General features: G+C 43.3%; 1 protein-coding gene across 1 annotated transcript in view; it reads left to right on the top strand.

The window, feature by feature from the left end:
- The window catches only part of LOC109322464 (aryl hydrocarbon receptor-like), a 115,254-nt gene that overhangs the window by 58,291 nt on the left and 36,215 nt on the right, over positions 1–20,748 (top strand). Inside the window, exon 4 of the mRNA XM_019553518.1 lies at positions 19,960–20,078. Coding sequence (XP_019409063.1) covers positions 19,960–20,078 — 119 coding nt within the window. The remainder of the gene's footprint in view (positions 1–19,959; positions 20,079–20,748) is intronic.

Raw genomic sequence — 20,748 nt, 5'->3', positions numbered from 1 at the left:
TAACATTTAACAGAGATCTATCTGTGTGTGGTCTGAAGAGATGGTCCGTTTAGTAGGTTAAGTCATCTTAGGCAAGAATTTGGTTTCCTCTGCCATGTGTTATGAGAGGTCTTTCTTGCACTCCAAATCATGAGTCGATGCAAGTGCTATTAACACACAGTTTTTTTTTTTTTTTTTTTTTTTTTTTTAAGTGTACTTTTTTTAGTTGTTTGTCCTTTGGCTATGTTCTTCATTAGGCCTTGGTTTTAGCCTAATAGAGAGAGGTCATTGGCACGTTGGTCCCTGTAATACAGCATGGTCCCAATTGCTATATGATCTCTTCTGTAATGTCAGTTTTTATGTTTCTAAAAACTCACAAAGTCCAATTGTGTCAAGTACCCAGAAAGAGAGAAGCCAGGTTCCTAGCTACACTTGAAAGAATGAATTGAGCCAACAGTTTATAGTGAATAATTTACCGGAGTAATTTTGCTGTCTTACAGGGGGATCATGTGATCTGCTTATGGGCAGTTCTCAGGTTTTGGTGTTGGTGAATTTCTGCAGAAGATCATTCTTTCTTTTGTGCATCACACAGACTGTGACTATTTCAAGGAACATGGGCATATACAATTCATACTGTTGGCTACATTGCCTATGAGGAATTTTTTTGTTTTGTAACTGGATGAAGGTTTTCTTTTCCCCTCTTTTCAATTTAAAACAAATAAGAAGTGACCATGAATACTTAAGGGTAGACTACCAACTGTGGAAAATTGCAAAACCAAAATGTCATACAATCAATTGATCTGTTCTAGCAAACAGCAGGATCTAGCAGAATACCAGCTTCACAGTAATGTGGCCTAAACTTCAATTGAACTACTCTTCTTTAAAGGTCAAGAGAATGAAAAGGTCCCTGTAACTACCCTCATAGAGCAGCTTAGGAATAATCATGAAAAAATCCACTAGGATTTACTTTTGTAAATTGTGCATTTACAGCTTTATATTTGAAATGGTATGAAGTCTACTAAAATTTAAACTTCCAGGCATTCATGCCAAAAATGCACTTATGGCAAGTATCACTTATGGCAAGTATTCTTCCAAAGAAACTTAGAAGAATTGGAATGTTTATGGGACCTGAATAGGAACCTGAACTATCTTTTACTCCTCAGATGTGAAAAAGAATGGCTTGTATTTGAAAGCTTGTCTAACCCTACCCCAACTATGCAGTTTGTCCAATAAAAGATATCATCCTAAGAAATCCTTGCCTTTTGCATAATTCCTGGACAATCACAGCTACAACATCACTCTTATCACTCCTATTTGATCACATATCAGCTGTTAGTTAATCAAAACTGTTCCACAAAGTATTCCAGAGGGGACATGCCAGTTACCTCTTGTTCTAAACTCCTCAAGCTAGGAACAGAAATTACCCTAAACTGGTATAAGTGATCGGCAACTGTTTCAAATCTGTAACACAACAGAAGTTCAGTGCACATAAAATGCTTCCAAAATGGCCAAAACCAGTTTTAGATAAATGTGGATACATGTAATATCAGACTTAACTGATTTTAAGTTAAATCAATTTATTGAACTTCTGTTCCAGATCCCCTCTGGATTCAAGTTAACTCACAGTCCTCTAGCATCCCAGGATGCTTTGCATCTCCCCTGTACATACACCCTCACAGGGTGGGTGGGCTAGCCTTGGCCAGAGCTGTTTGTTCTAGCCAAGCAAGGAGGCAGCTCTAGTGCTCCCCGACTTCTGGCCTGGACTACTGTAGGCATGTGGCTGCATTTCTGCTATCAAAAGTGAATGTCTAGTTCACTTGCTTATCAGTTCAATCTGCACAGCTTATACTTACCTACAAAGACTGAATCAATTCAGCATTGTGTTATTTGACCATCTGTACTTAGTCTCACTGTGGTTCACCCTGCATCGGTTATTTGTACCAGACCTTTACTGCTGGAGGATCTGTCTTCACTTGATTCTTAAGGGGGAGCTCAGAAGTGAAATCAAGTTCTAGCAATTAGCATTTCCTCATCTTCATCAAGAATGTTTTGTGCAGATGGCATTTAAATCTTTTCAGCTGCAGTCTGATGACCTCTTCTACAAAGAAAGAGCATGCAGAATTGCATTGCCAGTGTCATTTTGATCACAGTGCTGTTGCTGGTCTCTACATAGTTAGAAAGTCTCTCTTAAAATTGGAGTTGGGTAACAGATCAGAGCTTTTGAGGTAGCCTGTGCCTATAAATGAAGCCCAGGAAGACAGCTGTGGTTGTATGCCTGTACGTGCAAATTGAATTGAAATGCAGTGATTTACCTTTCAGTCACTTCACTCTTTCCATTGAGTAGAAAGAAGTAGTTAGCCATGCTAGACTGAAGTCAGGGAGAAGGCAAGGCAGGGTGACAAGACTAACTTGTTCAGAGAGGCTTTCACAGGGGGCAACTTACTTCATCAGATGCTACGAATGGATTTGCAGAGGGCAGGGGGTTGCTAAATAAAAATAAATAAAATAATTTAAATACAAAAGATGGGGAAAGAGGGAAGAAAAGAGTGTGGGAAGGGTCACGGCTGAGAGAGGCAAAGGTGAGTTGAAGAGATCAAAAGGGATAAAGAAAACAGACAACTCACTGAGGGACAAGGTTTATAAAAGCTGCTCCAGGTACAGAGTCTCTGTTGAGATCATACTTAACACAATCCAGTCTGCAGATGATTTCTTGTTCTGCAATTTTGTGTTGAGTTGGTTTTTAAAATGTTGCTCAAAAACAGCTATTCTGAGGTCAGCGATGGAATAGCCAGTGAAGCTAAAGTGTTTTGCCACAGACTTTTGTACATTCCTAGAAAAGATGTCAAATTGCCGTCTATTCATTCTTTCATATAGGGATTGCCTTGTGTGTCTAATATAGAAAGCAGAGGAGCACTGGCTGCAAGTGATGGTGTATATATCCCTCTTTCTCTGGAGAGATCAGAGGGAAATAGGGCAGAGCCATTATTCCTTCTCCCTGCTGGATGCCCCATTGCTTTCTGTTTTGTTAAGTAGAGAGGGGGAGTTTGTAAGAGATGTTTATGAATTTGTTCATTACACAAAGTTACTCCACTGTCTCATGCAAACATTTCAGCCCAGCAGTTGTTTGTCATCTGCAGCTGTTGGAATATTTGCTATTTATTACTCACAGTTTGATTAGTAAGTTTAGCGTATACCAACATTGCCCAGCATGATTGAGTGTATAAGTACCTGGGTACTTCTACATAAACTAGCTCAGGTACCAGAAGCATGGGAGCATGGAGCAGGATAACTTACCATGCTCAAAAGATCTAATGAACTGTTTCTCTCCCTTGATGCGATGAGTGAAGGTGCTATAAACAGGTGCATGGCTTGAACAGATCAATTCCACTTCTAGCCTTCATGTGGATATGTGTTAAAGCAGGGGTTGTCAACCAGGGGTACATGTACCCCTGGGGGTACTTTGAAAGGCCCCAGGGGGTATGTGCGGGCAGGTGGGGATGGAGCGCCGCCACGCCACCCCACACCACCGCCTCACAGGAGCAGGGCTGAGGCTGCGGCTGGGTGAGGGCAGCTGTGCCCCTCTGCGGATGCAGGGGGTGAAATCTATGGTGGGGGGCTGGGGGAGGCCATGGGGCAGTTTGAATTTTGCATGCAGCCACCACTGCTGCCATCCACCACGCTGCACCGCTGCTTCATGTGCAGCTGCTGTCGCTCCCCCCCCCCGACTAGCTGCTGGGGGTACACTGCTCAAAAAAGGTTGAAAACCTCTGCATTAGAGCAAGTAACAAGTTCTGTCATGATAACATTCATGGACATTTAAATTGAAGTGAAGTTAAGTTATTTTCTGGATTGGCATACCTCTGCTGAACGCAAGGAAATATCAGTGCATTGTAGGTTTGTTTTCACGGGAGGAGAAATCGGGGATATGAAGTCTAGGTGTAATCCTCTTATGAGTTATTTGGTTACACTATCTACATCAATTCGTAAACAGAGATGAACATGCTCAGCACACAGACAATCTCTTTATTTGTACCAAAAATGTAATCTTTCTTGAGAATGCTCCACTACACTAGGTAAGTGTTCTTCAAAGAGTTAAAAGATTATTAGTCCTATACTGCATTGCAACCATTTCACCTTTAGCTCTGTTTGTTTTGTGACTCAGCAGAAGCATGGCTTTCTGAGAATTTCTGAATGAGAATTCATACTAGTTTGAACAGCTCCCTGGTTTCCATTCATAGGGGGCTTGACAAACATTCTGCTTTGTTTTGGTTACTGTGTTTTTCATAAAAGCATGGCTCAGCCATAACTGTTTTTTCCTGGTGACATGAGGAAACCATGCAAAACAACAGGATATGTTTTGTTAATTATTTCAACCTGAGAGCTCCAAGGGGTAGGCTGGTTTTGCCTCAGATAGAGTCAAGGTTCAACAAGAAGTTTGTACAACTGGTCCAAGTTTCAGTGTTATAGCTATATGCAAGTAATGGTAAGGACTGTAGAACCATGCGATGGTAGGTCTTGTCACTTCCCTTCTGTTAGAAACAAGGTGATCTGATCTGGTCTGTCCTAAGTTATCTGGCAGGCTAGTTTAGTGACTGATACTGATAAGGATGATGAAAGAGTTTTTGAACCAGATATTCAGGTGCTTCTCTCTCTTTCTTTCCTAATCAGTTGAGTTTTCAAAACTGAGTTGGCAACCTGGTGAGATGTTTTGTCTTTCCTGCTTTCAGTCAAGTCAGAAAGATAATGGTGACAAGTATCCTTCTTGCTGTTTTGAAAATGCTTGTGATTTATAGCAGGACAGAAAATTAGAGGCAGCTGGAAATAGGTGCGCAGAATTCTGAAGTTTGGTAAGGTGTAGATGCCAGCTTCACACAGTAATACAAATTGATTCTTTCCTGTGGTGTAGTTCTTCTGTTTCATATGGAGTGACTCATCTAGAAAGGCCTCTCCAAACCATACCCATTCTGTATCCCTAACCCTAGCTTGGGCTGCTGCAGGAGCTCTGACCCGAGTAGCCTGACCACAGCAAATGACTTGGAGAACTCCTAAACCCAATCAGCAATAGTAGCTGGGAGATCTCCAGCTGCCACAACACCCACTGGAGTAAGAGGCACCTTCCCGCTACAAAGGCCCCTCCCAATTTGCAGTAATCCCTCCTTCAATCCTAGGAGGGACCTTCAAGGTCTCTTCTACTAACTGTTAGCTTGGACTGCCCTACCTACCTGTGTCTTAAACTTAGCACTGGAAGACCTGGCATGCCCAATCTGAAAGAATTCTCCAGACCATAACCATACCTCTAGCTTGGGCTGCTCCAGCAGCCCTAATCCTGCAGAGCCTGACAACAACTAGCTTGGAGAGCCCCAAATCCTGATCAGCAAGCTTATTTGGGAGATTTCCCAACTGCCACAACACCCACTAAGGGAAGAGAAACCTTCCCACCCTGGAGCCTGGCCCCACTGCTGGGAGTCCTCCCACCCCCACCTATAGAAGAGGGTGTCTCAGGGTCCATCTCATTAGCTATTAGCCTAAACTACTTTACAAACAGGTCATGCTAGAGAGCAGGCAGGAATTCTGCTCTGCAGAGGCTGTTTGGAGACACCACTCTTTAGTGGGCAGCGACAGAACAAAGTTTGGCCCATTGCTCTTTGTTCTGGTTGTTCAGCACTGCAGATGCAGGGGGTGCTGTAGACCAGTGATTCTCAACCAGGGTGCCATGGCACTCTGGGGTCCCTTAAGATGCTTTCAAGAGTGCTGTGGCATGCCATGCAATGTTTGCGCTGTTAGATGTACAAGCATGGTTTGCAACATAAACTCAGAGCTTTCAAATAGGAATCCATAGGGTCAAAAACATTCTGCCCTGCTGTGGTCTTTCTAAGTTCTTTGAAACAAAAGAATTGCTATATTATTTTTCTGTATCAAAATGAAAGTGAAAGCTAAGCTGGTATTTTCCGAGGTGTGCCTCCATTCAGGCAAGGGGTGTCTGGAGTCTAGCAAGGTTGAGAACCACTTCTGTAGACAGTGTGTATACCTTGTACTCATCTCCAGCATTAGCAGTTCAGTGTCAGCGTATAAACTTCTAAGGTGCCTCTGAAGACTATTGAAATCAATTTCTGGTCTTTCTATTTGCCTGCTGCTCTTCTGACTAGAGATTAGGGGAAATATCCTGACTATGAGAGTGGTCAGGCATTGGAACAGGCTACCTAGAGAAGTTGTGGATTCTCCCTGCTTGGAAACTTTCAAAAGCAGGTTAGACAGACACTTGGCTGGGATGGTTTAGTCAGGAATGATCCTGCTTGGAGCAAGGGGCTGGACTAGGGGTGCTGCCAAGGCCAGTGCCCCTTGCTCATTAGTGACGCAAAGGGGGCACACGTGCATATGCACCCCCTGAGTGTGGTGGTGCACCCCCTGCAAAAAGGCACCACCGACACTGCCGGCGGTATCCGCAGGCTGTCAGTGGCTGGTGGTTGCTGCTCCCCCACCCCTCCCCCCTGCTGCCACTGCTGTGGGAGCTCCCTGCTTGTCGCCGCCATGCTCCTGTGGCCAACAACGTCACCACTGCTTGCAAGAACTCAGCATGCTCCCCCAGCATCCATGCATGATCTTGCTCAAAGGAGGACATGCAGCTCCCTGTTTAAGCTGGTATTTTCACCTGAACACTCATGTAATGAAGGTTCAGACTGTTGCAGGATCAGGCCCTTTTAAAGTGGTCTACAGCCATGCACGTCTGTAGAGCGCTTCAGGGGACCAATTGCATGACAAAATGTCACTTGTGTCAGTGCCCTAGATGACCTTGTGAGAGCCCATCCAGCCCTACTTTTCTACCCTATCATAATGAAGCTTTCTGACCTAGAAATCTGTGACTAATGGGAATTCCTGGCCTTGGGAGTGAAGACAGACTTTTCTTGTTGCTTTTATATATGCGTTGTACTACCTGGCTTCTTTGTTTGTCTCTACTGAAAAGGTGTATATGCTGAGACAAAAAATATCTGGGATTATTTGCTGCTTCCCCAGTGCAGGAAGGGAATGGGCCAGTGGCTTTAAATGCTTCACTGTCTTTTTGGGTCCTGGGACTGTGAGATTGAATCCTTGTAGCAGGACACTAAAGAGGAATGGGAGGAAACAGAGACCAGGCAGTAGCTGTTGAATGTAACCTCCTCTCTGTTCCATTCAAAACGTACTTCTGTGTTTGAACCGGGTTTTGATAGCACCCAGGTGCTCAGGTAGGATGCAACTGGCCTGGAAGGCCTCTCAGCAGGATGAATGGGTTTTGTTCCCTCCCTCAGTAGAATGCTTTCAACCTTGCTTGTACTGTACCGAATACTGTGGGTTTCTGTTTCACACTGCCCTGAGGAAAAATTGCAGAACACTCCATAAATACTAAATCAAGCTTTCATCTGCCTTTAGTGATCATCTGGCCATTTCTGACTGATGAAATAAACCCTGTAACAGGTGATACAGAAGTGCTGCTTTAAACGGAGCTTTTCAGAAGCAGCTGGAGGGTCAGTGGGACAGAGATGTTGGCTGAGGATACAGATTCCTCACTTATCAGGTGTACCTGCAGGTGCACAAAGGAATTAGTCTGAATTATTTGGAGGCCAAAAGGCCTTTTTGATGGTTAGCCTTATTGGTTGCTACCACTGCTTTTCTTCAGTCACCAAACACGTGGGTCAGGGTAGATAGCTCAATTAAAGGTGGTTCTTCACAGTTAATCTTCAACCCCAGGCCACTGAATAATTTACGTTCCGACTTGTAATTCCACTTCCGTGATGAGGTAACAGTGTTGCAGCAATTCTAGAGGAAGCGTGGCTTCAGGGCTACTCTTCTGTGTCCTGCCACCTCAAAGCTGAAACAGTCACCTCACACCGAAGGTTTTATTATCACTGGACTTTAAGGTCCTGTGGTGGCCCTAGTTTGGGATTGTAGCAGAATTTCTGGGGGAAGCTCAATTCTAAACTAGTCTCCGTTGATCGCTTGAGAGCAATATGGAATCAGTTTGACTGGGTCAGTGATAGTGTAGGTTTTGTAGTGAGGTAGGATTCCTTCAGTATGTTATTTAAATGTATTAAAGGTGTTGTCATCACCAGACCTAGGTGCCTCGGTATAATAGTGAACAAAACTGATGCAACAAGTTAAAGCTCTGATCATGGCACAATAAGTGTTAAAATACTTCTCAGCCAGAAAATAAATCCCCGAGCAAAGTGACAAGCTATTTGCAGCGTAGACTAACCACCCTCCGTTTCACCTCTTTCTACTCTGAGAGGGTATAGACCAACATGGCACTAAAATCATTGCTGTCATCACAAACAACAGTGGGTGCACTAATGGTAGGAGAATGCTGGAAAATTCTTGTACTGGACAAGACTCAGCTGAATAGGTGCTTATTTCCATTCAGAGGACTTGAATATAAACCTGAATGGAGTATTCACAGTCTGGGCTGAGAAGTGCAGGACTGTAGACCCCATGGTCCTGGCACTTCTAAGAAATTTAGAAACTCTAAGGTTCAAAATACAGACAGGCTGAGCCTGTACAGAGAACTGAGGAAACTTTTGAGCTTGGTATTAAGATCTAATCCTCTCCTGAGACTTGAAGTCTAGAATTGCTGGAGCTGTATTTGTCAATCAAAGGATTCTGTAACGCCTGCACAGGAACTGGTGCGTTTAAATGTGAAATGGCTTAATGTGAAACTCTAGCTGCTTATTTTTACTTACAGCTAGTCCAGTTATTAAAGTCATAACATAGAGATTTGCTTTTTACTAGGGATGGCAATATGCAGTACTAGAAAACCTAAATCCGGGAGACAGGTTGTAAGGAGTTTGCTACTGAAAACTTACTCAGTCTGAATGAGGACACTTGAATGCCATATAAGAGCTGTTCTACAAGGAAGTTTTGTTATTTCAGTTTGTTGTATGAATTTTCTGAGCTCCCAGAATAGCAGGCCCTCAGGAATTTGTTCCTGTCAGCAGGGTTTTGTGGCACTGGTGAACTTTCTGCAAATTCCACTTCAGTCTCTTGTTTTCTTTCCCTTTCTGGTACTAATTCCATAACAGCCCTCCACTGATGTTTGATCCTTGCTTATCACAACCATATGCTGAATAAGAGTATGGTACAGAATAATACATGAGAAAGAAGCTAGCCAATTGCACGTCACCAAAGATTAGAGGCTGGCTGGGATGGAGGGATTCATGTTGGCTTGTCTGCTTCTCTTATGTTTCTTCTGCAGCTTTCTTCAGTGGCTGCTTTGGGTGGTCAATATGCATGGGGGTGACAACCAAACCTTGAGAGAGCCAGTGATAAGAAAATAGCACATGTCAACTTTTCATTTCAACATTCTTGGAAGGAAACATCTTGATTTTTCATTTTGAAATGACTTTGTTTCAAATGTGTTTGCTTTTTATGCAATATTGTATAATACTTTTTAAAGAGTCAAAAATTTAAGACTGAACCAATACCACACATTTTCAAATTTTCCTTCAGACAACTTTGCAAATTTTACTTTGTTTCAAACTGATGTGATGTCAGATTGAAAAGTATCTGAATCCTTTGTGAAGCAGAACTTTCATCTACCTTGGAGCCTGCTTGTAGCCCTTTGCAGCTGTGTAAAATGTTTCTTTTTAAATTGCCTGTAATTATTATCTTTCTTGGGATTATCTAGACGATGCCTCTCATTCCCATGCTTTGTACAAATCTTTCCAGACAAATGTTTGTCTCACCTGTGCTTTTAAATACTTCCAGTGATACAGATTGTACATCTTCTCCAAGTAATCTGTTCCAGTGTTTAACCTCCCTTTTTGTTAGATATTAGAAAGAACATTATAGCCTAAATTTCCCATGTTGCAATTTAAGTCCATAACAGCTTCTATTTTAACAGGATCGCCTAGGCTAAGGCTGAATTGATTCAAAATTTGCAGCTTAGTTTAAGCTGTATAGGTTGAAACGATAAACAAGTGAACAGACATCCATTTTTGATTCAGGAAATGCAGCCACATGCCTGCAGTGGCTCAAGCCAGAAGCCTGGGGGCACTAGAGCATGCCCACCAATCACTGCCGAAGGGAAGAGAGAAGCCCTCCAAAACTCCCTCCACATTGCTGGAGGGGAGGGGGCAAAGCCAGGCCCTAGCCCATGCTCTGCCTGGACGGGGGAGGGGGTGAGGGAGGTTGCCAGGCTGAGGAGCGGGGGAAGGTGGGTAAAAAGGTAGTGGGATTGAATTCATAAAAGCTTGAACCAGAATAGTTTATTTCTCTGAAGATCTATAAACTGAAGAATTATAAACACAGCTACGCTGAATGTTTACTTTCTCTTCCTACTGTCCCCTCTTCCTGCTGCCTTTGAGGTTTGCAGTCCACAATCACAGCAGCAGCCTGAGACTGAATTGATTTAGTCTTTGCAGTTTAGTCTAAATTGAAAGATTGAACCAATAAGTAACTGAACTGATTCATGTCAGGAAATGCAGCCATATGCCTGCAGTGGCTCAAGCCAGAAGCTGGGGGTTCTAGAGCACAGCTCTCTGGCATTTAGCCAGCATGGGCTGTGTGTTCACTTTCTCTCCCTGCTGCCCCCAAGGTCTCTGGGATTTGAAGCCCACAATCACAGCAGCAGGACTCTGCAACTTTGCTTATCACTTCCTATTCCTGCTTTCAGGTGCCTCTGGGATTTGAAGTCCACAGTCACTGCCAGCAATAAGTAAGCCAGCAGGGCAGCTCCATACTTGGGGGAAGGGGAGTTTAACCCCCTTCCCTGTCCCCAGACCCCAGCCAGGATTTGCTTGGGGGGGACAGTGAGCTGGCATACTGGGTAGGGTTACCATGCATCCGGGTTTTCCTGGACATGTCCTCTTTTTGGATCCTCCAATCTCAGTCTGAGCTTTTATTTTTTTAAATATGATCAAATGTCTAGTATTTTGGTCAGTAAAGCTTCATAGTTTTCCCGGATTGACCTTGTGAGGGCTGCTTGGGGGTGGGGGGAGGGTGATTGGAGGCAGGGTGCATATGCATGTGGCCACCATGCAGTCAGGCAGAGTGTGAGAGCAGCTCTGGCCACTGGATGCAGGTAAGTCCATGGTGGGCGGGTGTTGGAGGGCAAGGGTTTGGGGACTGTCTGGAGGGCAAGGGTTTGGGGACTGTCTGGGAGGTTGTGGGGGGGGGCAGGCACTCACGTGTGTGTGTGTGTGTGTGTGTGTGTGTGAAGGGGATGGGGGGGGTGACTGCCAGCACTGAGGGAAGCTGTCTGTGTGCCGGGGCTGCAGCAGGGCAGGGTAGGTGGGGAGGACATGCTTCTTTTTTGGAACTGGAAATGTGGTAGCCCTGATGCTGGGGGACTTTGACTTAACTTCAACCAGGAAGGGGTCTTGGGCAAAAGTTTCATAAAGTGGTTTGACTTAAATCAGTTAAATCTGATACTACATTCAACCAGATTTATCTTAAAACAGTTTCAGCCATTTTGCAACTGATTTATGTTCACTAAACTTTTGTTCTGTTACAGGTTTAAACCAGTTTCTGATTACTTAAACCAGTTTATGTGTAACTTCTGTCCCTAGCCTTAATATGCACTGAACTTCTGTTGTGTTACAGATTTGAACCAATTTCTGATCACTTATACTAGTTTATATGTAATTTCTGTCCCTAGCCCTAGCGAATAAGTGATCACCATCCTCTTTTGGGTAACTCTTTTGCAGTTTGAAAACTGTTATGAAATTTTTCTTTTGTCTCATCTTCTATAGACTAAATATTCTCAACTCTTCTACCTTCCCTCGTGTGTCATGATTTCTAGACATGCAAGTCATGAACTTGCTTATACAATGCCTGTGCACTGGGGCTCTGATCTTTAATTTAAGCTCCCAAGCACTGCCATAATAGAAGTAGTAATGTGATCTTATAGGCCTGCCCTCCTCTCCCTCCCTGACCACAAACACTGCTATGATCTTGTGAATATGGAATATGATTTTCTAAATATAAGGGGAAAGAGAAGGTGCTTAGATTCATGCTGTGAAAATGTGCAGCAAACATGGGGAATGGCCGGCCAGTGAATCCAGCATCTCCCATCTCAGGGCAGAAATCCTGGTAGCATTCTGGTTGGTGCATGAGTTTCTCTAGCAAAATTCTCAAACCCTTTTTACTTCTACCACACCTTTTGTATTCTGTGGCAAAGGATCCATAATAACATGTGCCTGTAAATCTCATGATGTTTGGGTTGGTTGTTTTTTTTTTATTGTAATCTTTGGTTTTGGGTGGGTGTTAGTGTCAGAAAATAATTGATCTGTTTCTTCACCCCATTTTCATTTTGTGGAAATCTGGGTCATGGCAAGATTGCAGTGATCTAGTTGTGCACCTTATAAACTAACTAAATCATGTATGTATATGTGTATATGTATATACACATGCATATGAATGCCACATGCCCCTGGAGGCTGGGGGGGCATGGTAAGCAAGCGGGGAGTTCCTGCAGGCAGCCACAGCACTGTTGGCAGTGGGGGGTGGAGGGTCGTGACCATCTGCAGATGTCGCCGGCTCACGTCATCAGTCAGTGATCTAATTTGAAACTGTTCTAACACCTCTACTTGTTCTCTGCTACCAACACCAAGTATATATCACCATTACTGGCCAGCTTTTGCCTTAACACTGTGCTCTATAATCTGTTAAAGCCTGCTGCAGGAACCTATTGTTATATTGCTAATGCAGCTGTCCAGGGCACCTGCTGTCATACTGCTCTGGCAGGTCCCCAAGAAGTAGTGCATCTATTTTGAAGATGCAGATGAAAGCTAATTCTGTGTAATTTGCTATACAAGCTCTCCCTTTTCAAATGAGCATGGCTTAATTAGATGAGTGTGAACAGAGCTGCCAATATATGTGTTCAGTTCCTTTATGTTATTGTATGCAAACTATTCAATGAGCAAAATGTGCATGGTTGCTGGTGTTTCTATAAATTCATGTTCCAGTTTCAGAAGCAATATGTGTGGACTGAATGCCAGTGAAAGCAATGGGTAACATTTTCCATTGAAACTTTTTTGGAAATGCAAATTTGTGAACTGAAAGAGTTTGAAAATGTGTGGCAAATTCATGGAATCATTTCAGCTGGAAAAAATAAGTAAACAAAATAGCTAAAAAAAATTAAAGTTTAGTTTCAGTATTATGTAAATGAAACATTTGGCTGTTTTGATTCAAAATAACTTCTCATTTCCAATGCATTTCAATATCATTTAATATAAGTTACTAAAAGGACCTCCTAAAATGGAATTGAAAGCAAATAATATTTCCTCTGAGCCAAAATTTATAATTTTTAATTTTTTGGTTCACTGAAAAAAAATTAAGTTTTTCGTTTCAGGTCAATGTAAAATGAATTTGCAGGAAGGGGGCAAAGCAAGCAACCCAAAAAGTCGGCTAGTCATTCAGGACTACTGATGGAGCTGTCTGCTTATCTGCCCAGCAGTAGCAGTGAAAGTTTCTCTGCCCTACCAGCATATATTAGCAGAGATCTAGAGGTAGGGTTGGAATGGAGTTCCTTTTGGGGTCAGAGTAGGTCATTCTCAACAATTCATGCAGTTTTTGGCTGCTCGGTAAAGCCCTTCAGTTAGGGTGGGACTACATAACTGATGGTCCACAGGGGCTAATGTATGGCCCCTGGCTCCTACCTGGCTGGTGATCCCTTTATCTCTTTAGCTGCTGCTGCAGCTGGGGTCTCTAGGCTCCCCCCCCTCCACAAGCTTTTTCCTCCTCCTGTCCTAGGGGCTGAGGCAGTACAGGCCATGGCACCAGGGGAGTCAATGGCACAGTGCAGTGGGGTGGTGGGGTGTGACCCTTGTGGCTCCTAAGCACTTACAAGTTGGACAGCCCCAGTTAGGGGATGATTTTGGATTTCAGAAGCCTGGACTGACACCTGTCAGATTCAGCCTTCATAGAGGCTACTGCACATTCTCTGAATGGAAAGAATGTCATAACCCCCCTGAGTGGGGTACTCATCTCACTGTTGACCAAAGGAGAGAGGCTCTGCGGCTCATTAGCAATGCCCAGAGGCACCCAGTTCCACGAAGTGCTAATGTTACACCTTCAAGAATGAGACTTCACTTTCTTGAGACAGAAATCTGTTTAATCAGCCTGAACCCCTTGGAACTGGCATAGGTAAGGACTTCAACTCTGAGATACCCCTGAGGGATTCAACTGCAAAGAGCAGAAGGAGCTACAAAAACACCAAGAAATCCCTCCCCATTCTCTGACTCAGCAAAGGCATCTATGGGGAGGGGGTGGAAAACTCATTCCAGGGGCCAGAGAGCACAAAGGCACACTCTTTGTGTCTAGTTTTGTAACTTGACACAGGCGTAAATCCCTTCCCACCCTCAAAGTCAGGGAGAGCATGTGTTGCTCTTTAATAATGTGATCAACTTATATAATATATTTTTTCTTTTATTTAGTACCAAATTGGTAACAGAGGTTTTCAAGACTGTTGTTAATCTGATCCGCGTAAGGTTAGACATTCAATAGATCCGTTTCTGTAGCTCTTGAAGTATTTACCTTAGCAGAGCCCCATATAGGAATTTGAACATACTGGAGTAGATTCCAATCCATATAAGGCATGTAAGGACTATAGAGGGTATTGTATGGGACTAGAGGAGAATTTCCTGGTCTATGCATAATATAGGATTACCATGACTAGAGCTGGCCAAAATTAGTTCTTCTAGTTCACAGGCAACTTCCTTTTGTGAATTGCAGGTGTAGTCCGAATCAGAACAACTCCCCAAAAGTTTTAAATTTCCAAGGAAACAGGAATTTTTTGGGCTGTGCAGCTTCTTCATGATATTTATGCTCTTGTTTGTTTCCATGCTAATATCACCAAAAATGTCAGTTTTACCGAGCAGATGCAGGAAACTCAGGGTGGCATGTCTATCCCAGGCTCAGAGATCCCATCTTTTTCTAGCAATGCTTCAAACCTGCCTTTAGATTTTTTCAAACATTTTAGACTGGGTGCAGTTTCAAACAGCTGTTTCAGGTTCAACTAATTGGCATTTTTTGATGAAACTTTGTTCTGTTAGACAGTTTCCAACCGTCTGTGTCTGTAAAGAGCTGTCCCTTGCAAATATCTCATTGCAGATGACAAGCTGGGCTAGGGCAGGGTGTATGGGGCCAGACCTGGATCACATAACATTGTACTCTAGCTCAGGAATGTTTTGGATACCAATGGGTGTAGAGAATTGAAACGCTAAAGCAGATGGTCCAACTTCTGAGCAGCTGGGGGCTGTGCAGGCTCTTCCAACCCCTGCCACATGGGTTATACAGGCTCTCTGGGCTTCCATGGGCTGTGCTGCCCTGTCCCAAGAAGTTGGGACAGGAAGTGGGAGGAAGGAGAGGGAGTCTGGAGACCTTGGTAGCAGCAGAAGGCTTGTTGGCCAGGTAGGAACCCATAGGTCATGAGTTGGACAGCCCAGCACTGAAGCATTAGTTTGGTCAGTACATTCCAGTCTGTCTTTTCTACTTATTATATTCAGTAATACCTTAGGTTATGAGAGATCCCTGGGTAGTATTTTTGCCCATTTTTGAAGTTCATTATGGGAGTAAGACTGGGTGAATTTTTCAGCGTAAAATGAAGATCAGTGAAGTAGGCGTACCTACTGTTAGAGCAGTCCATGAAAAAGTTTAAGGTAGGGCAGTCCCACTTCATCTGTGGAATAGATCGGGGCAGGCAATTATTTTGGGCAGAGAGCCACTTGCTGAGTTTTGACAAGCCATCGAGGGCCTCATGACAGGCAGCCAGGGGCAGATAAATATTAATTTTCTAAATTTTTTAGGGGCCCTGCAGGCTGCATAGAATGGCCTGGTGGGCCACATCTGGCCCATGGGCTGCATTTTGGCCACCCCCAGAATAGATGGTGGAGCCCCCAAAGGAACATGTCCCTTCATTGTACAAAGAGGGGCCTGCCAAATTTTTTGAACTCCAGCAACCTTAGATAACAAACTGTAAATGGGGGGCAGTGGTGGAGAATACGCAAGATGCAGGCAGTACTTGGAATGCGTTTCCAACTGTGACAGGAGGACCGGGTTAACAACCTAAGAGGTGGAACCTGGTCTGCTTGTGGTGGCTTTCCTATGTGTGTTCTTTGTTCCCTTTTTGCCTTAGTTTCAAAACCTTTGGACTCATTGCTTTTGAGTGGGAAGTACTGCTTATCAAGGCACCCAGAGACCATAATTTGTTTTTTCATATTTTTGGGCGACAGTTAAAACTGGTGGTGTTTAAGGGTTTTCTTTCTTTTCTTTCTCTCTTTTTTTTTCACTTTGGTTTTAGCTTCCAGAAGGAAGCTCTAGATAATTGAATCTGGCCCAACATCACCCAGCAAATGACTCGCAACTGGCTGAATTTGGAATGGAACGTGTGTGCTCAGGGTCAGTGACTAGTTACTTCTTTGTGTGCGCACACACACATTATGCCTACAGAAATGTGGAAAACAGGGCTTGGTCATTTTTGGTCAATGAATAGATGGATTCATTCCCCAGTTAATTTCTTCACTTCCCCCCTTTTGGCCTTTGTCAGGCTCTTGTTTGGTTCATTGGTTAGAGCAGTGAGCTGGGAGTGTAAGCTTCAGGGCTCCATTTATTTGTGGCATGACCATGAACACATCATTTATGTACTGAAGGCTTCAGTCCATTTAGGCTTCATTGATTTGTATGGCTTGTCATGGAAGGAAGAGGCTATTACTGAAAAAAAAAATGTGGGACGGAAATAGCTATGTCAGGCTGGAGAGTTCTCATAGTTTTGTGAGTTGTTTCTTTTGCAAGGTGAACATTATCCATTTCTATAACTTATACCTCTAAGGGATGTTGTTAATTAGAACTTGGAGAAGTTTTTGATATCCTGGATTGAAAGGTGCCTTCTAAGTACAAAGCACTATTCTTATTTTTTTATTATTTTAGATCTCTTGTACTTCAGTGTACAAGAGGAGGCTTAACCATGTTTTACTGTGTTGGAGGTTACTGGTCTGGCTGGTTTTGTGTGTAAGCTATAAGTGGGGGAGGATAGGTGGTGGGGAGAGACTGTTGCCAGGCAGGGCAAAATAAATGGCAGGAATGTCATCTTTGAGATTTTGCTGATGTGCAAGGAAAAAGCCAGCCATGCTGTCATTATTTCTGTGGAAAGTATACACAACAGGATGATTGACTTTTTTTTTCATCAAAGCTGCTTTGGATGGAAAATTGGATTTTTGACTAAACAAAATGTTTTGTTTGTATGCAAAAAGTGCCTTCTGTCTATTGAAAAATGAACAATTGAATGTTCAAAAACAGAAGTATGTGTCTGGTATTCAACAGAAGTCCTACTACAGAAGCCTCTAAGCAGACTACATCCAGGAAGATGCATGATGACTAGGCACCATTATGAGAAGAAGCATCCCCTTGCTTCACCAAGAGGCAAGAGGAAAGACGCAGTTCAGATAGAGCACCTGGCTGAGAGAGCAAAAAAGGAGTATGCGGTTCTTGAACTGCAGTTTGCATGACATACTGCAGCACGACTTTGAATTGATGCTTTTTGGTTTTCAGTTTTTCCCCGGGAACAAGATTATTTTTGACAGATCTTTAATAAAGACTTATCATACCATATAACCAAAGTCCAAAGGTTTCTTCTACATTTGGGATGCTTATTGGGCCTCATTTTTCATCACTTCCCACATGCAACCAAATTTTGGCAGGGGAGATCAGACCTGAAAACCTCAGTCCATAAAGCTGCCCATTTCTGTTTTGATGGTGTGAGAAGACTGATGATAAAGGACCATACCTCCATGGAATATAGTCGATTACTGGAGCAGTGAGATGGAAGAAAATAGGGAAAATGGGTTGTGCTGATGAACCTGTGAGAATGATAGGCCTGTCTTAAAAGAACTTCACAAATAGAAATAATGTGCTTTTATTTTTTTTTAAACAAATCCTTCTTTCATCCATCCTCAGTCCAGTGTGGTAATAAAGAAAAGTTTTTTGTCTTCCCAGCATGAGTCTTTATAGTTTCTTATCCCATGTGCATCATCATGGCATTTGGATAGCATCCAATAGTGCATGTAATGAAGTGACTAATACCTTTTACCTGGCGTTTATTTTTTCACCTGCCCCTCAGGCAGCTATGTGCATACAATGGACTATTGCTATTATAGGGTCAATTGGCTTGCTTGTTTTTTAGTCTGTATGGGCATTTATACACATATTTGGGATGGAGGGGAAGAGAGGACTTTAATCAGTAGCACTGAGAGCCTCCCTAATTACAGCACCCAGAGCGTCTTGTCTATCAGCTCCTTCAATGAGCTTTGGTTAAAGCATCCCCACTGCCATTTTCAAGTGCTGGGATGCTGATATACAAGATGCTGGAGTCTGCTGGAGCATGGTAATTAGCATGATTGAGTCTGCTCTGACGCATTGTTATCACTGTACATTGGAGTAGCCTCGCTGCTCGTGTATAGGTACCCTAAGTTACTACGTATTATGTTAGAAGGCAAAGACAAAGAAAAGCACCTTGTAATTTGTGCTGAAGATAGTGAAGTTCTTAGAAAGGAAGAAGTCTCCTTTTTTTCACCTACTTGCAGTCCCACAGTGGGAAAGTAAAGGTCCAACTCGCAAGTCTTGGTTGTCTCTCTGAATGGTGTTCATTATATCAGCTGCCCTCAGAAGTGTCTGCGAGCAGAAAGCCTTCTGTTAACAATGTAGGTGAAATGGTGGGTGGTAAATAACCCTGTGTCCCAAGAGGTTTTTAAGATGGTGGCTTTTAGTGCTTAGGAGCAGTATAGCTATTCAGAAATCTGAGCAGCTTGCATGCTGTAGGGTCCTTCATGGTATGCAGAAATTTTAATCTGGGATGCAGACTGCAACTAGGTGAAAAAAGGAGAGAAGCAGCAAAAAATGAAAAAAAATCATCTTGGTTATTAGAAAAGTAGATAAAATTTAAAACTTAATAAATGCGGATCAGTTCTTTAGTTAGCCACAGAAGTGAGAGGCAGAGCAGGAACTTCACAGCTTCATTAATATTATTTCGTATTTCTTTTGTTTTTTGATATCTAAAATTTCAAAATCTGGGGTCAGTTCTGAACCTCAAAACCTTCTGATGTGAGACTAATGACAAATCTGAATTTGCAGGTCATGTTGTTAATGGTAAGAAAATCTCAACAGGTTTCTAGGAAGGAGTTGTATTTACATGTCTACAAAGAATATCCACTATTATAAAAAAAACTTACGTAAAGATAATCAACCTTCTGCTTCAATGGTTAGGTCAGTATTTCAGCTGAAGAGACTGGATGAGTTTGGCTTATACAGTTCCTCACACCTTTTCCAAAGCAGCTGGCACTGGCTGCGGTCAGAAACATGATTTTGGGTTAGACAGATTATGGGGTCTGATTCTGCGTGACAACCCCTATGTGTGTTTGTGGTGAGGAGATAGTGCTTGAATATCTGGGAGATCCTATTCAGGTCTTCAGCAATACCTATGAGGCTCTAATACTAGCCACCTGACCCTGCCAAGTTGTATAGTTCCAGGTATTTGGTGTGATTTCTGGTACTTCCTGTTCCAAAGTCCAGGTAGAAAGTCCTGGCAGCCCCACCTCTCTCTCATTGTATTTTGAATTCTGAGCTTCAGAACTTTTCTGAACTTGGCAGGATGAGAGGTACCTAAACATGAGAAATAGAGGGGAGGGAAAGTTAATGTCTTTGTACCTTAGAAGTCACAAGTTGGAGCTACAGCACCACAGATGTTTGTCTGTGCATCCCTCTGAGTAGGCAGAGAACAAAAATTACCTACATCATGTTTCTCCTGCGCTTCAGATCTAATGTTTTAACTTCATGCAGATTTCATCTCATTTCATCTTTATTTTTATGTTGTTCAACTATGTTCACCTTCCTGCTTCAGATATCTCCTGTTTGTTTGAATGAGAATTAGACACCAACTAATTGAAAAACCCAGATGAATGGCAGGAGTATGTTGACTGGATATCCACTTTCACACTGATCACTCAACCTTTTGCCTTACAGCCACTGCAAAGAACAATGGCAGCTCCATGACTGAGCAGACTGGGGCACCAGGTGGAACTGGACAGACTAATCTGCAGATCAATGGAGAAGCATTCTCTGAAGGGGACCTGCTCCTTCAGGTAATGTGTTGCAGCCTGACCTCTGATACCCACGTGATGTTAAGTGCAGTACAGTCAATGCTTGTTAGCAGTAATGTGTCAGTGCCCTGGTGCTATGTTGTTCCCAAGCAGCTGTTTTCAGGGTGTTGCTGGAAACAAACATCAAAGAATGTTTTGTGCTTGCAGTGATGGTGGGCAGCGGATGAATGTCCTGTATCCATTACTGCTTAAAATCCTGCACTGCTTAGCAGCTGGGTGCTCCTGGGAAGGCCTTTTAACTTCTCTGTGTGTCAGTTTAGCTGCCTCTAAAATGAAGATAATGCTCATGCCATACCACTGTGTTGTGTGGCTGTGGGTATAGGTTCACTGCAGAATTATTTTGGGCTCCTACTTGAGTGCTGTCTCTAAGGGTATGTACACAAGCACAGGCAGACTATCTGGGAAGCTCTCTAACTCATGGGGCTTTGCACAAAGTGCCATGAGTTAGTGCCATTGAACCCAACAGGGTGTAGGGGACTCGAAGCCTGCCTGCACCAGACCTGGCCAGCAGGCAAGGTGCTCCTGCAGTTTCCCAGAAGGCTGCCAAAATGTCCCTCTCCCTAGCCCCCTGCCCTGCCCTGCCCTGCCAGCTGACAACTGTCAGCAGCAGCTGGGGGAGGTAGGGGGGAAGGATAGAGCCCTCACCTGCTGT

This window comes from Crocodylus porosus, unplaced genomic scaffold (genome assembly GCF_001723895.1).
Source record: "Crocodylus porosus isolate Cpor-Errol unplaced genomic scaffold, CroPor_comp1, whole genome shotgun sequence".
Lineage (NCBI taxonomy): Eukaryota > Metazoa > Chordata > Crocodylia > Crocodylidae > Crocodylus > Crocodylus porosus.
Note: the sequence above shows the minus strand (reverse complement) of the source record. Positions and strands in the feature narration are given on the sequence as shown.